The following is a 15,348-nucleotide window of genomic DNA, read 5'->3' on the forward strand; positions in this document are numbered from 1 at the left end:
TTCACCATTGAAAACAAAAGAAACCACAGTTCTCTCTGTTCTACAGTATCTGTATCAAAACAAACTGAATGTTGTGTACCCTAACTTGTGTCGATTACTAAGACTATTTCTTACTGTGCCAGTTACTGTAGCTTCAGGGAAAGGATCATTTTCTAAACTAAAGTTGATAAAAAATTACCTTTGCTCTACAATGAGCCAAGAACGCTTGGTTGGACTAGCTGTTGTTTCAATTGGGCACAACGTGGACAAAACATTGGAGAGTGCTTCTCTTATTAAAGAGTTTGAAGCAATAAAAGCTAGAAAGGTGCATTTTGTGGAAGTGCTGCAGACAGTGGTGTAGGACTCGAAGGGCACTGGGTGTGGTGGTACAACATAGCATCAGAGTGATGTGAAGATGTCACAGCACGAAATACACCTTTTTCGCTTACCATCGCTGTTTGTTGTTGTATCATGTTAATTCCTTTAAATTGTGTTATTGTGATTTATGGTTTTTTGAGTTTGCGTAGTTTAATTTGTCGATACCAGGCTTTAGGGGGCCCTCATATTACTTCTTGCCCAGGGCCCACAAAACCTTAAAGCCACAACTGGGTCTACGCTCCTTTGAAGGCTGTGCCTTAGGCGACTGCTTAGTTTGCCTAATGGACGCAACGGCCCTGAGCATCTCCATTGGTAAAACCAATGAGATTGCTGTTAGAATTTTCTTTTTCGTTTCAGTATTTTCAATCTAAAGTACATTTTCTTTTTTTTATGCCATTCCAAGCAGCAAAATTTTCCATTTTTAACTTGTTAGCAATCGTAGTCACGTTAATAAGACGTAAGAGAGCAACTTTTCCAGCTGAGAGTGAGATATCTTCAAGTCAAGGCACTGCAGCAAGGCTGTTAGAAACGAGCTGCCTGGCCTAACGATGTGTGCGCCTCTCCGAAGTCCAAAAGGCCATTGGTTTAATTACAACCAATACCACGAAAAATGCCTTCATGTTTTTGTAGCTAGTTTTTGTAATATTGATTACACTTGTATGCTTACCGTAATGTTCTCACAACAAAGTAAAAGTTTTTCTTTTCTCTTTCAGCAAGTTGTATCAGTTCTAGGAGTTGTATAAGACCAGGCTCATGTTTAGATAGTATAAAATCGACACCATTAAAACGGCTCGAAAAAAAATTTTGACCATTATTTTACCATTGCTGTGGGCCTTTGGCAATTGATTTTGATGTCTTTAGTGTTGGAAAATTTTTGGGTGTTGCCAGATTTTTTTTAAAGGTTTTGTATTTTCTTTTTTTTTTAAATTCAATTTTTCTTTTAAATTTTTTTTTAAAATTACGATCGAAATTGAAACGATGACTTTTCCAAAATCTGGCAAAAACAAACACTTCTATTTTTTGGTAAAGTTTAAGAGCGCAATACAAAAAACAAGAAAAAATATTTTCAAAATAGACTGCAAACAAAATTTTTATTGTTTTTTATCAAGCCGGAGTCGGGGTCTGCCTTTTTTAAACAACTCCGAACATGCCAAAATTCTTCCGACTCCGACTCCACGACTCCGACCTCACAGCCCTGGAACTAAGCCATAGATTGAAAAAAAGCATAATCAGATAAAGCATTAGAACTAGTAAGAGGAAAAACTTTGATGCATGCCAAGGCCAGCAAATCAGTCACGGTGAAAAAGCTGATTTGCTTGCTTGGTTGACAGTGAAATCTTTTGTAACATTGCAACACAAATAATATGCATGAGCACACAAACTCCACGTGAGAAACTTGAAAAGCTGAAACGATGCGTTTTCAAGACTTTTATTATCAAACAAAAACATCATGGCAGAAGGACAGGCGCAATAATAATTACTAAGCGTATATGGAGAAGATACATGTTAAGTGTGAGAAAAAAAACTTACAAAATGTACATTCTACACAAAAAACTTGAGAACATAAAATATTTTTAGAATGAAACGCAAATAGGCCCACAATAGAAGGCATAATCATAGCTTTTTGCATTGTTCCACACTGCACAAAACGATGGCCACATCTATACAGCACTTTTTTTCTTTTGTGTTATCTATTTTACTTCAAGTTCTATTTTGTTGAAAGATAATTCATTAAAAATAATTGGCTACTTAACTAAACAGCTAATTGTTATTATTGCACTTTTAATACAGTGGCATAAATCATTAATAGACAAAAAGTGATCGGTTTGATTAATATTACTCGAAAGCCATTGTGAACCCAATGAGTGAACAAACTAAAAGTTTTCTGCAATTTTTGTTTTGAAAGTGATTGTTTCCTGATGAGATTGGGCATGCTACTGTGTCAACAACGTTCCAAGTTATTTTGTTGTTGGTTTCGCTTCAGTCTTAACACGGTTAATAGTCAGTCATTTGCTTATTGATCGTATATAGTCGGCAGCAGTGGCCGAGTGGTTAGCGCGTTGGGCTCGCAGTCGAGAGCTTGCATGTTCGACTCCAGCAACCCGCACTCGTTGTTGTTTCTCTAGGCAAGAAACTTTACGATAATTGCCTCTACCCAGTGATCGATTTCGAGTAATGGGTAGTACCAAATTTAAGTCATAAGTAGAGTAGACAACCGGAGGCAGACATTGCAGTCGGCTGCAGCGTGGGTCAGGTGTACGTCGGAAGGCGTACACCGATGCATAGCGCTCAAGTCCGCTTTCCCGCAATGCAGGATAAAGATAAAACAAACAAACAAACAATACTAGGCTAGCCTATAGTAAATATATTTTTGGTACTTTTAGTACGTGTATAATTGCTTATCAATACAATAAAGATATTTCGTTTAACGTCGTTCAAAAGATGCAAGTGGCTTTTTCTGGATGTGCTGTTTTTTATGCTGCGTCGACTTGGTACGTAAGAATGTTAGTCTACATTTCTGCCCCTAGTAGGCAAGAACTTGTACAGTGGTGAAACCATCGTTTGCATCATTGTAAATAAAATTACTGAAGACTCTGAGAAAATTTTCTGACATTTCCAGGAAACGTGCAGGAAATTGAACGTTATTCTACAATGCGTCCTTTCAACGCTTCTGGCGAGAGAGAAAATGCAATAGGTCAGTGCAGTTCAGCTCAGCATTTATTTTCTAGTTATTTGCTTCTGTCATATATATCTACATTACATGTTGTTGAAAGCAACAGAAAAAAGGTTTATGTTAGTTCTTGTTCAAAACACAGCTCAATGTCCACTGCTTCTGATGGTGTTAAGTTGAATTCTAGGTTGGGTCATTTAGACCTTAAATGTAGCGATGGTGTTCTTTTTTCGTCAAGGAATAAGGATACGTCGAAACGATGTTGTGTTCACGTTGTAAGCATAATGCAAAATTTTACAAATTAGGTATTTTGGAGCGATAATAAATAACCATACCAGTAGTAAAATACTAATTTAAAATGCATAAGCCTTTAGTAGTTCCACTACTAAAACGTAACTATAAAAATCGTAACTAATTGTTACTGGTCAAAATACATGCGTGTAACGTTTCGAAACTGGTTTTATGTTTAAACAAATCCAAGAGTAAACAATGAGGGATTTTTAAAATCAATAGAAAATTTCCATTAAAAAACAATTTAAAGCACTATGAGCGAAAAAAGTCCAGCTACAATATCGAAACTGAAAAACTTGGAACGCTTTTTGTAGAACATTCAACTTTCAACTTTTATATTTTTTACTTTAACGTTCAGAAAATACCAAAACTAATCACACGCAAAGCTCTTACAGAAAAAGAAGCTGTGAAAACACAAATGGTCACTCTACTCAACGAATAAGATAGCAATATGTTTTCTTGGCATTGCCAATTTGCCATGCAAATGGTTCTTGTTCAAACTTGGTCAACTTTGGTAACATCCAGAAATGTGATAAGAAAATTTGTTGCCCTCAAACTGTTTTTGGCACGTGCATTTTTGCTTGGTTGTGTAACAGATGAGGTTAAAGCAGATGTCATTGTGACAGAAGTGGTTAAGCTAACATTCTGTATACATAGATCAAGCACGTATGCAAATAACACAAATTTTGTCTCACAAAATTGATGGAATTTGATATTTTTTGACAAATACGGGGACAAATAACATCGATACTGACAACAAATGAATAAAAAAGGACGTAAATGTTCGTTTTTTATATATATGTAGTGATATAGTGAATTTTTCTTAGAAATCTCTTAATTTAGGGCCCAACAATCTCATTGGTACCGGTCCCAAATTATAAATTTTCAACAGCTCTGATCCCTCGTAACACGCTCATTCCGAAACGGACTTTAGTACGCTTCATGAACCAGACTTTGCATGCATTTCCTGTGTTCAAAGACAACTCGGTCTAAGTGTCTTATTAGCTAGCTCACCAACTTTGGCAAGTGTAACTTTCAGTTAAGAAATACCAAAATATTCTCCAATGGCAATATTGTGAAAGTTAACGTCAGTAACGTCAATGGAGAGTGAGAATTTCTGTCAGACGATTGGCAAGTTGTTTAGCTTCCATATCGACAGAGTTGATGCCAGAAATGCAAATTTCTTGTTTATCACTGTCCAGTCTTGACTGTATCAATTGCTGAGCTTTCTGCACAGTAATTGCAACCGTAACAAGCAGGGAGGAAAGCTCTTCGTTCGATGGTCGTACACCGAGGGAAAAGGCAAAGGATGGACTTGGATACGGAGCCGCGTGGGACGCCATTCGATCCGCTGCCACAAATTGCTCGCAGAAAACTCTTCCATCAAAAACTTTCATCCACTGTAAACAAAAGGGTGCTTACTTAAATTTCTTAACACTTTTAAGTTAGGAATTCACCAATATTTAAAAAATTCATTCACATTCAACTATTTTCCAACAATTTTAACCATTGCTCAGAAGACTGTCTGGTTTTTGGATCAGTTTTAGTAGTTTAGGACAATGTCATTACTGATTGCCCTTTTCAACTAAACAAAGTAACACTCAGTAGCAAGGTTCACATCATATAAAATTGCATATATATGAGCATTTGCATTATATTGCATTGATGTTCAAAGTTTAGAAGAAGCCATCTTAGTTTAAAATATACTTCCTTACGTAGTTCTTATATTAAGCCTAGATCATTTATAAACAAACAATCCTAATTTATCCAACCCACCTCCATTCTACGTAATGTATCCGGCTGTGAAAGGAAGCTGTTTTTCGGACGTGGACCTTCTCGATAAGGAAATATCTACAAAACAAACACATGCAATGACAAAGGAACTTATTTTAAGACAGAGTTGAAGATATTGGCAACGTTCCTCTCAACGCATGACTGGCACACATTGCCTAGTAGGCTACTCAACAGACCGTGACTCAACTGTTATAATAAGTCATCTTAGGACCTCAGTGCCAACAAAACATTTTGAAAAAAACAAAGCTCTTCAGAAGCAAACTTTTTCAAAGCATGGTTTTTCGTTGCAGTCAAACGTCTAACTCCATTCTTGCTGAAGACTCATGACGACCATAAATATGAAATTTCATTTGCAGCTCTAACATTAACAGCATCAATAAATTGTTGGTAACTTAAATTGGAGCATACCTAGCTCAGATAATGGTGCAGCTTTTGTTCATTCATAATAACCGGTGCCAAAGAGGCAGTTACTTTCATATGCTTACCCAAGTCACAGAAAACAAAAAACAATGTTTTAAGAATGGAAGTGCGTTTAATAGCGGACATCAAGGCCTATGAGAAAGGGGTACGGAGGGTACGGCGTACCCTTGAGGGCCCAGGACTGTGATTGTTGGGGGAGGCCCAAAATTGTGATTTTATAGTTTACACGCAAAATTGTTTGGTTAAAACCATCCTAAACGACTAAATTCAAGCATAAAAGTTGTTATTCTTTAGCCCTGGGGGCCCGTAATTGTGATTTTATAGTTTACACGCAAATTGTTTGGTTAAAACCATCCTAAACAACTAAATTCAAGCATAATAGTTGCTATTCTTTAGTCCTGGGGGGGCCCGTAAAGGTAATTGAATTAATTGCGAGGAAATTAGGGGCCAAAGTGGTGAGTTAATGCTTTACGTGCAAAAATGTTTTGTTAAAAGCACCCTAAATTAAATCATAAAAGTTGGTTATTCTCTTGTCTGGGGGGGGGGGGGGGGGGGGGCATAGTGTAGCAAAAGCAGGGTTGAGAAAAACCCGTTTTTTTATTTGAAAAGCCCAACCCGCTAGGTTTTTTTAAAAAAGCCCGGATATTTTTGGGCTTTTTTGTTTTTTAAAAACTATTTGAAAACGGTAGTTTCACACTTATTTCACTTGAAAATGAATTTCGGAGCAGGAGCCGGAGTTAAAAAGAAGTAACTTCGTTCACCTCTGCTAGACATGTGGTGAATGCAAAAGTTAATGAAGAAAGTTTATTGGTCAGATAATTAACTTGATTATGTTTTAACAAGATATTATGTTTGAGCCTTGGTAGAGAGCTTGACTTGTTGTAGCCTACTATATACCGTACGCAAAACACTCAGCAACTTTGAGAGAGTGATTTTTGCACTCAGCAACGTTAACGAATTTAACATTTTCTATTAAACACACAAAAATAAGAAAAAACTACTAAATCCAACGTTTTCGACACCACATAGTGTCCTCATCAGGAACAACTATAGACTACATCTAAGAGAAAAAAATAAATGAATTTGAAAATTTTACATTAAAGCTGTAGGCTATACAAGCGACACCTCTCAACAGCACCATAAACAACTGACACACGAAATCAATGCAGGATACACAAATTGGCGAGGACAGATCGCATGAAATAAAACACTAAATAAGAGTTTTATTGCAGCCTGATACTATTATTGCGCACAGATGTCCAATTCTGCAGTAAAATGTTGTACGGTGTGCAATATGCCTAAGCAAACATCATGCGATTTGCCCAAGACAAAGAGGGTCCGAAGTGAGAGGGGCCCTGAATAACTCTTCGTACCCTGGTAAAAAATTCTCTCAGAGGCCCTGGCGGACATTTAATGTCATTCTCAACACTGTAAGTGTTCAAAATTGCAAGTAGAAATCAATGCAATTCTCAGCTTGTTAACTTTTCCGATCAGTTTATTGTAACATATTGTTTAATTGTACTGTATTTGTGTTTGTTATTCTCACGCTTACCCTAGTTTGGCATAGTCTCATGGCATAAACATCCGGGATGTTTATTTGTTGAGCTGCGTTGGCGTTGTCCAAGCAGAGAAGAAGTCCTCGATCCATATTGACAAGAATTTGCTCAGACTTTTGAGCTTGAACCATCGACTTCATAAATTCGTTGGGTCTAGGTAGCTGTCAACCAAAGATTAAACAGAGTCTTAACCAATATACGGTACTTATTTGCATGTTTTCCAGTAAGAATTTATGCGTTAAGATAGAAGCTTTAAAACAGTAGAGACACTTGTAACAACTGTCAGATCTGAAACAGAAGTTCCGGTCATAAAACTAGAAGTTTACAGCATATGTAGTCTGCTGTAGCAGCACGACATATGAAAACTATATGTTGTCAACAAATAAACGTTTTAACCCTATACCTGATAAGCAAGGCCACATTTTTCAGTGGCGAGTGGTCTTTAGTCTTTTCTGGTAAAAAATATCGTTAATGTTTGACAATCCAGATAAGTATATTGGAACCTAATCATCATGTTTTGATCAGTTATTGATTTCCAATTTGGGTAGAAAAATGACTTTTTTTTATCATAAACAGACGTAACCAAACAGAAACACAACATTTAACATTACAAAGCAAAAACAAAATAACAAGATGCATATCGAAAACGTTTGTTATTATGTTTTTGTTTTCTTGATGTTAAATGTAAAGTGTTAAATGCAGGGCCTGATTAAGGCTCACGGGGGCCCGAGGCACAGTTAAGATTAGTGGCCCCTATTGGCAATCGCTTTCAGAGCAGCCGTGCTCAACCGAAGCATAGCAAGTAACTTTCCAAGTAGCAAATGTTCCCAAGACCATGCAAGCATTAATAATAATATAATATTATGCCTCGGTGGGCATCTCAGTGTATGCTAGCGTGAAATCGTTACACAATTTGAAATCGTTACTCTAAAATAACAGCTGTGCACTCAATGTGCACACACTGGCACAACAACTTTAACTACCTACGCCTACTAATGAAAAAAAATTGGGGGCCCCCGAAACCAGGGGGCCTGAGGCCTGTGCCTCGTGTGCCTCATGGTTAATCGGGCCCTGGTTAAATGTATAATGTTATATACACCGATATAACTGAGCTACAGCACAACATTTAACATTATAAAAACAAAAACAAAATAACAAACGTTTTTGATATGCATCTTGCTATTTTGTTATTGTTTTTGTTATTTTAAATGTTGTGTTGTTGATCACTTATGTCTGTTTATGGTTATTGATTTTTGGATTCAAATTAACATTTGTCTGCACATTTGTAAACAATATTTGTTATTTAGATTTTATAGATAAAGAAAAACTTAAATAGAAACACTGGTATTGTACACAAACAAATTTCAAAGACATTGAGAGCCTATTTTACATGTGAATGCAACGTTGCAGTCTGATCTTTTTCGTTTTTACGAGCAGAGAAATTGAAATGAACCGAAGCACCGTTTGTTCTAATGTACAAATGAAACGTATTATTACCTGTATTTGCTGTAAGGACTCTGGGCCAAAGTACGTTTCTTGGTTGTACCGAAAACGACTCATGACATTGTCTAAATGTTCTTTCTCTAAAAGCTGAGAAAGATCTGGAATATTTTTTCCGTAATATATCCGACAACCATATCGATTGACAACGTTACATCTGAGAGCTTCATCATCACGAAAACGTAACTTTATTTCGAGCTCTGATTGGTCGTGCGGTTGAGCGGAGCTTAATCCTTGGCTCATGATTGCTGCTTGTGGTCTGATAGGCATGGGGTCTGCAAATGGAAGTAATGGAGAATGGTTGGCGTCTGTCCGGGAGTTTTCTTCCATAACTTCAGCAATTTCATCAACAAGCAGGTCGTCCATTAAGTCATGAGTCTGCGAGATAGAAAGTATAATCACTTATGAAGAGTCAAAAAGGTATTCATTCACTTTGCTTGTTTGTTATATGGCGCTATTAAAAACAAACAAATCGACTTGACTTGTATCGAATTCTATATAGTCTGTATTTTGCAATAAAAAAAAACATGAATCGAGGCTTTATTCATTTAGTCTGAAGCACTATTATAAATAAGCAAGTCGTCCATATCAAATACAACTAAAGATACATTTCTTACATGTATTTTATGCAAGATATGCAAGATATGCATTCTGCAGTCAATGAAGGTATGGGTTTGTTACGTCGTCGAAGGATCCACGTTTACGTTGCGTCTTCGATACGTTTACTTGATGTCGTCACACACTAACGGGCGCAAAATCGGAGCTATTTATTAATTTGACGACTGAGATACATTCAGTTTCAACTTTAATTTCAATTTTTTTTTCCGACCACCAAAGCGAAAAATATCACTGGCTATAACATAGTAGGGGTCTGAAAGAAAGTAGAGCAGACGCGACAAGGCACAAAAGTAGAAGCCACAAAACACAAAAGTAGAAGTTACAAAACACAAAAGTAGAAGCCACAAACCACAAAACACAAAAGTAGAAGCCACAAAACACAAAAGTAGAAGCCACAAACCACAAAAGTAAAAGCCACAAAACACAAAAGTAGAAGCCACAAACCACAAAAGTAGAAGCCAAAAAACACAAAAGTAGAAGCCACAAAACACAAAAGTAGAAGCCACAAAACACAAAAGTAGAAGCCACAAAACACAACAGTAGAAGCCACAAAACACAAAAGTAGAAGCCACAAACCACAAAAGTAGATGCCACAAAACACAAAAGTAGAAGCCACAAACCACAAAAGTAGATGCCACAAAACACAAAAGTAGAAGCCACAAACCACAAAAGTAGAAGCCACAAAACACAAAAGTAGAAGCCACAAAACACAAAAGTAGAAGCCACAAAACACAAAAGTAGAAGCCACAAAACACAAAAGTAGAAGCCACAAAACACAAAAGTAGAAGCCACAAAACACAAAAGTAGATGCCACAAAACACAATAGTCAAAGCGTGCTCGAGACCGAAATGATTCACAACACACATATTTTTAACTTACGTTATCCGGAGAGTAGTTTATGAAACCGGGGGTGCTGAGAGCTGGAATGGTTGAAACATCACTGTGGGTGGGACTGCTTTGGGGTATCGGAGCCGTGATTGGGTTTAGGAGATTTTGGGGGGTCGTGTAGTACCCATCATTATAAGGATTGCAAGGAGGTGGAAAAAGATCAAGAATATCTTCATTTTCTAAGTCAGGATCTAAAACAATAATTGCTTTGTTTTAAGTTTGCAATTTATTAGATTCAATGCAGTTTTCCGCTGTTCGATTAAAAAGATATAAACCTTAAATTTTGGTTTGTGAAGTTTTTGCTACAGTGTCTTTTTGTTGCTCCATCGGAGAAAAAACTTCTTAATAAGAATTAAAAACTTATAATTTGATATGGTGTAAGTTTGTTAGGATTAAAATTTCCTCTAGATATCTACACTTGTTTTCTAAAGTTGAAAAAGAACAATGAAGATGACATTTGATATGAAACAACTTGTACATTAAGAAATTCCCGCTAGATATCTTTTTTTTTTTTTTTTTTCTAAAATTCAACAATGCTTATAAAAAATGGATTAGATCAATTCCAATACTTGCTGCTCTTTTTCATTCAGCGCCATCAGACCTTGAACTAGTGCAAAAACGTTTTTAGCTCCTACTTCAACGCGAGCTGTCCTTTGCTAAAAATAGAACTGATGTCAACCCTGTGTGACGTATTTTTTCATGCCTCTAAGATTCGGTTTTCAAGACAACAATGCCTCTCTCTTACAGTTGATGAATAGAAACGAAAGTTTAACAAAAAACATGAGTCATACCAGTTGCACTTCCATCCTGACTGTAAGGACTGTTAGCTTCTGATGGCTTTGTTATTCCAGCTCGTTTTGAAGCTGAAAACCAAGATAGTTCTTGTTTATACAAAGAAATAATTAAATTGTGGAAACAAATCAAGTTTTGTAATGAACAAAACGGAAGTCTGCAAACTTTTTATCAACCCCAACCCTGAGCTAACAAAAGGTACATTTTTGTACGTAACACATTTTTGAAGGTCATGTCTTTGCCGCAACAGACAAGGCTTGTACTGTATTGTTCACACGCTAAGCCACATCAGAAAATGTACTTTTGTTAACCAATTCTCAGTTTCAAAAGTAACGCTAAAAGAAAAATATTTACTCTTGCATATAGCTAGCAGCACAAAAACTTTGAAATTTGTTTTTCATACAAGAAAAATATACCGCCTTGGCTTTTAACTAGTTCCCTACCGAGTGTTAGCACGGAGCTATATTGTTTGTTTTGCTATTTCGACTGATAAAACTACAACCTTATGTTTTTGCTATACTTACCAACAAATTCATAAACTCTTGCTCCTTCTATTTTTTTGTCCCTGCAATAGACGATGCCGTTGGCCCTGGCCAGAGCATTGCGGAACCGATGCTTTTGTTGAGTCGGCGTCTCTCGCTGTTCAGCGGCTTCATTGTTTCCGCGTTTTCGAAACGACAAACTGGCCCATTCCTGCAAAAAAATAATTTCATAGAGGATGTTTAATTGCTAATGTGTCTGCTTTCAGCGCCCCAGTCGTTAGTTTCGTTTTGTCAGTAGACGTTGAATCAATGCAAAAGTGATGGGTTTTGCTGTCTGGGACAGTTTCAGAGTGGATGAGCTCTCAGCTTTACAAACGAAGAAACGGTGGATGACGTAATGATAGAACAACTTTCAGGGTGTGAGCTGGAGCATGGCTACCTGGAGGTGCGGCCTGATTTGTAACATTTACAATACAGCTTACTGCTACAGTCTGACTGAAGTTTTCTGGTTGTTTTTACTTTTTGCCTACTCGTAAGTCGTAATGATATAAAAGATTTTTGTTGCCTTGGGGAAGCAGTAAGAAATGAAAAAAAAGTAAGAGAAAAAAACGTTCAATCAACCTGGCATCCAGCGGTTAACAGTCTGACCAAAAATCTCTGAATCACATTGGCTTTGATTTTCAAAGCCTTGTAATGTTAAAGACCCAATTTGTCACCTAAGGAAAACAGTAAAAAAGGTGTCAAAAATATTATTTCTGGAAAATTTCATTCTAACAGTTACAAAAAGTTGGCAAAATCTATAAAGTCTGTAGAATATAACAAATCAGGCCGTATCTCTAGATAACCATGGCTGGAGCAATGTACAGTAGTCCAGCACGGCAATTCAGATGGTTCCAGATGCTTTGCCTGAAATGAAGAACCTGGTTTGGTTATTAATCTTTATTCTCGGACTGACAAAGTCTTGATAGGTTATTCCTGGTAGTTTCGCATACTTGTAGAGGCTTTTGACGCAGGGCCGGTTACCGAGATTGACAAAGTGAAGTTTCTGATTGTTGAAGTGTTGTTGCCAGGGAATTATTCCATCCATTAGGTGCCGCTGAATGGAGAGCAGTCCTTAGAATGCGTTGCTCAAGCGTACACCTCGAGAATCGAACCAGCGCCGCTTGATCTTGAAGCTTCTTTGTTCACGAAGTCCCACGCTAACCAACTGAGCAATCGGGGCGGACTAAACCTGATACTATGAACCATTTTGTTGATGGTACGTTTTGAACTTCCATGCTTAAGCTTAGGGCCAGGCAAAACAAAGGTATGCTTAGTTGCTTAAGTAACAAACGTTTCCTTTTGTTGGTGCAAGCTTTTAAATAAAATCATTTGTATATTTTGGTTCGCAGAAACTAACGTCAGCTCACAAACTCTATAACCTTTGTACAAATTAACCGTGTGCAGACGTTGAATCGATGTAAAAATCGGGTTGATTTGTTGTCTGCAAAGAAACCAGCATTGTTGGCAAACAAACCCCATGCCCGCGCACAATGAGTTTCCGCAAACTTAAAAACGTATTTGACGTCATCTTTGACTACTGTAGGAGTGGTCACATGCTATGCTTGGATTTTTGATTTGCAAACTTTGTCGTTACAGTCGTTGATCAGTTCATAACATCAGTCATTTTTGCATAGATTAGACGTCAGCAGACATTGAATCAACGTAAAAATGACTTGAGTCGGGTCGTGAATATTTTCTGCTTAAAATAGCCTTGCACAATGCACATTTCGCTTTACTGAACTGTCTCGGAACACTGCTATTAATGCTTGTAGCAATAAGCCAGCTTAAAATGGACTTTATTTTTAAATGCTGAAATGACAATTTTGGGCTTTGGCTAAAGTCTTTTGCTCGACTTGAACAGAAGACAAATTTAAAAAAAAATCTGTTTTTTTCCAACTTATAAATTCGCATAGAAGAACCAGGCTAGTTAATGTGGTGCTTATTACATTGATTCAACTTTTGCAGACCTTGAATACGCGTAACAAGCACAAATTTTGCTAACGGGGTAAGCTTACTCAAATCTATTTCTGATTCAATCTAGGTGTAGGTTCTAAAGCTGTTCGAATCAAAAGATTATGAAACAAAAGAGGGATAATCAAAAGCAAGAAATAGTATCATATTGTTGAACATGGCAACACAGTATTTTTGCGATATCTCAGAAACATTTAAACTCCGCACTGAACTCCATTACGCTATATTGATTTAATGTTTCTACTGTAAATTAAATGTGGACCTGTTTTGGTGATGCTTTGAAATGTAAGTTGTATTTCACAAGTCTAAAATCAAGCTAAACCATTCTTTCCAGGAAATTATTGCAATTGGATTATAAGAGAACAACGAAGTTTTTTGTATTTTTATTGAGTGACAGAGAGACATCTGGAAGAGGAAGATTGGCTTCCTTGCCTTCCCATGCACTTAATCTAAATTGTCCACCGCCAGGCGTTAGCTTAAATACCTCAAAAATAATTGCTAAGACAATGGTGACATAGCTAAAAAAATAATTTTAGGTGAGGAATGGAACTGTAAGGGGAGCAGGCCTCTTTTAATATTTGAAATACGGAGTTTGTTTGAAAATATAGCTAGAGAATGTATTTATGAATCATTTAATAATATGAATCAATCATTTATGAAACGTCTTTCAACATGTAATACAATTTCATTAAAATATAATAATAGCATCAAAAACTCATTTTTTGGGAGGGGAAACAAGAAAAAATTTTGGAGAACCATTGGTCCCCTAAGCTCCCCCGTGGCTACGTCCCTGGAAGACAATGGCACATCATGCGAGGGTCAGACTTTTTTACGAAAAATTAATGTTTCTGAAAGACCAGTTGAAATTCAGTGGGCTAGCTTATATTTTGCTTCTTGAAAAGGCCATATTCATGCTAAAAATATTAATGCATGTTTCTCGGCAGCCGATTTGTAGCAAGAATTGACAGCGATAGACACGTGTTTCGCCCATGAGGCTGGGCTCATCAGTATCGCACCGTATTCTTGCCACAAGGCATAGCCTACTAGTGATACAAGGGATACTGTACAAGGCATAATGTACTAGTGAGTGCTCAGCCTTGTGCTGATAGCCGGGAAGAACGCCCCTTTCTTCACAAATATTAATGCATCATGAAAGTTGTGTGGAACTGAACCCCTTGTAATAATGCATGTATTTTTCCGGTATGGCACGATTCGTGATGTGAAACTATGTCTCTGCCAATCTGACTCACATGAAACATTTGAAATCCAGCTGGTTGTTCTTCGGTAGGTTTGGGTACCACAGGCCAAGGGATCAAAAGTAGGGTTTTTTCAGGGTTGATGTAGCGAAGCCCATACTGATTCCTTTCACATCGGTCTCGAAGAAACTGCGCTAGACGCTGGGGCTCAGCCATTCTGTTTTATCCAAATTAATTATGCAAAACCCTGTTTTTATCAATTGTGACAAAACAATGAGTATCTGCAAAAAAAGATATCAAATTTAAAATCAAGTTAGTTTAAACCAGTGGTTATTAACTGGGGGGAAAGCTCCCTTAGGGGGCGTCAACCACTTCTCATGGGGGGTGCGAGCTCTACAACAATTCTTTTTGCAGTGTGTAGTGGTTTCAATGTCCTGTACAATGTTTTTTTAAGGTGTTTTGGGGGACCGAAACGGTCCCCCAAATTTCTCCAGCGGTTTCCCAAAATTTGGACTTGCAACTACAGTAGAAAAGTAATGGTTGTTTCTCGGTATGTCTTGTCGATAATACGAATATAGCCTACGATCAATAGTTCACGTCCGGAAAAAAGAATAAGTGGAGGTACAGCTAACAGCTGAATCAAAGAGTTATTCACAAAAGAAGTGCACCTTCGATACTCGTCAATGTTTATTTCTGATTTATGGCGCATAATGATCAGTTTTTACGTGTGTGGAAACATAACAAGCAGAAGCCAACAAGCACACTTTGTT

At 37.2% G+C, this 15,348-nt stretch overlaps 1 protein-coding gene across 1 annotated transcript; it reads right to left on the minus strand.

Moving 5' to 3' along the window:
- Positions 1-1,091: 1,091 nt before the first annotated feature.
- On the minus strand, positions 1,092-14,827 carry LOC145772731 (interferon regulatory factor 5-like). The gene is made up of 8 exons (XM_082584608.1): positions 14,633-14,827; positions 11,412-11,580; positions 10,887-10,958; positions 10,087-10,286; positions 8,587-8,967; positions 7,086-7,250; positions 5,096-5,170; positions 1,092-4,719 (listed from the first exon to the last, which is right to left on the minus strand). The coding sequence occupies exons 1-8, from the start codon at positions 14,792-14,794 to the stop codon at positions 4,417-4,419; spliced, it is 1,527 nt and encodes a 508-aa protein (XP_082440734.1). The 5' UTR covers positions 14,795-14,827; the 3' UTR covers positions 1,092-4,416.
- Positions 14,828-15,348: the final 521 nt, after the last annotated feature.

This window comes from Aplidium turbinatum, chromosome 6 (assembly GCF_918807975.1).
Source record: "Aplidium turbinatum chromosome 6, kaAplTurb1.1, whole genome shotgun sequence".
In the NCBI taxonomy this organism is placed as follows: Eukaryota; Metazoa; Chordata; class Ascidiacea; order Aplousobranchia; family Polyclinidae; genus Aplidium; species Aplidium turbinatum.

What these genes read in the sequence shown, in the direction of transcription:
- LOC145772731 (XM_082584608.1), bottom strand. Translation starts at nt 14,794, where the DNA reads ATGGCTGAGCCCCAGCGTCTAGCGCAGTTTCTTCGAGACCGATGTGAA. An exon ending in AAGAGTTTATGAATTTGTTG is followed by an intron (nt 10,959 to 11,411) that starts GTAAGTATAGCA and finishes CTTGGTTTTCAG; the next exon opens with CTTCAAAACGAGCTGGAATA. An exon ending in TGAGACTATGCCAAACTAGG is followed by an intron (nt 5,171 to 7,085) that starts GTAAGCGTGAGA and finishes TTTGTTTTGTAG; the next exon opens with ATATTTCCTTATCGAGAAGG.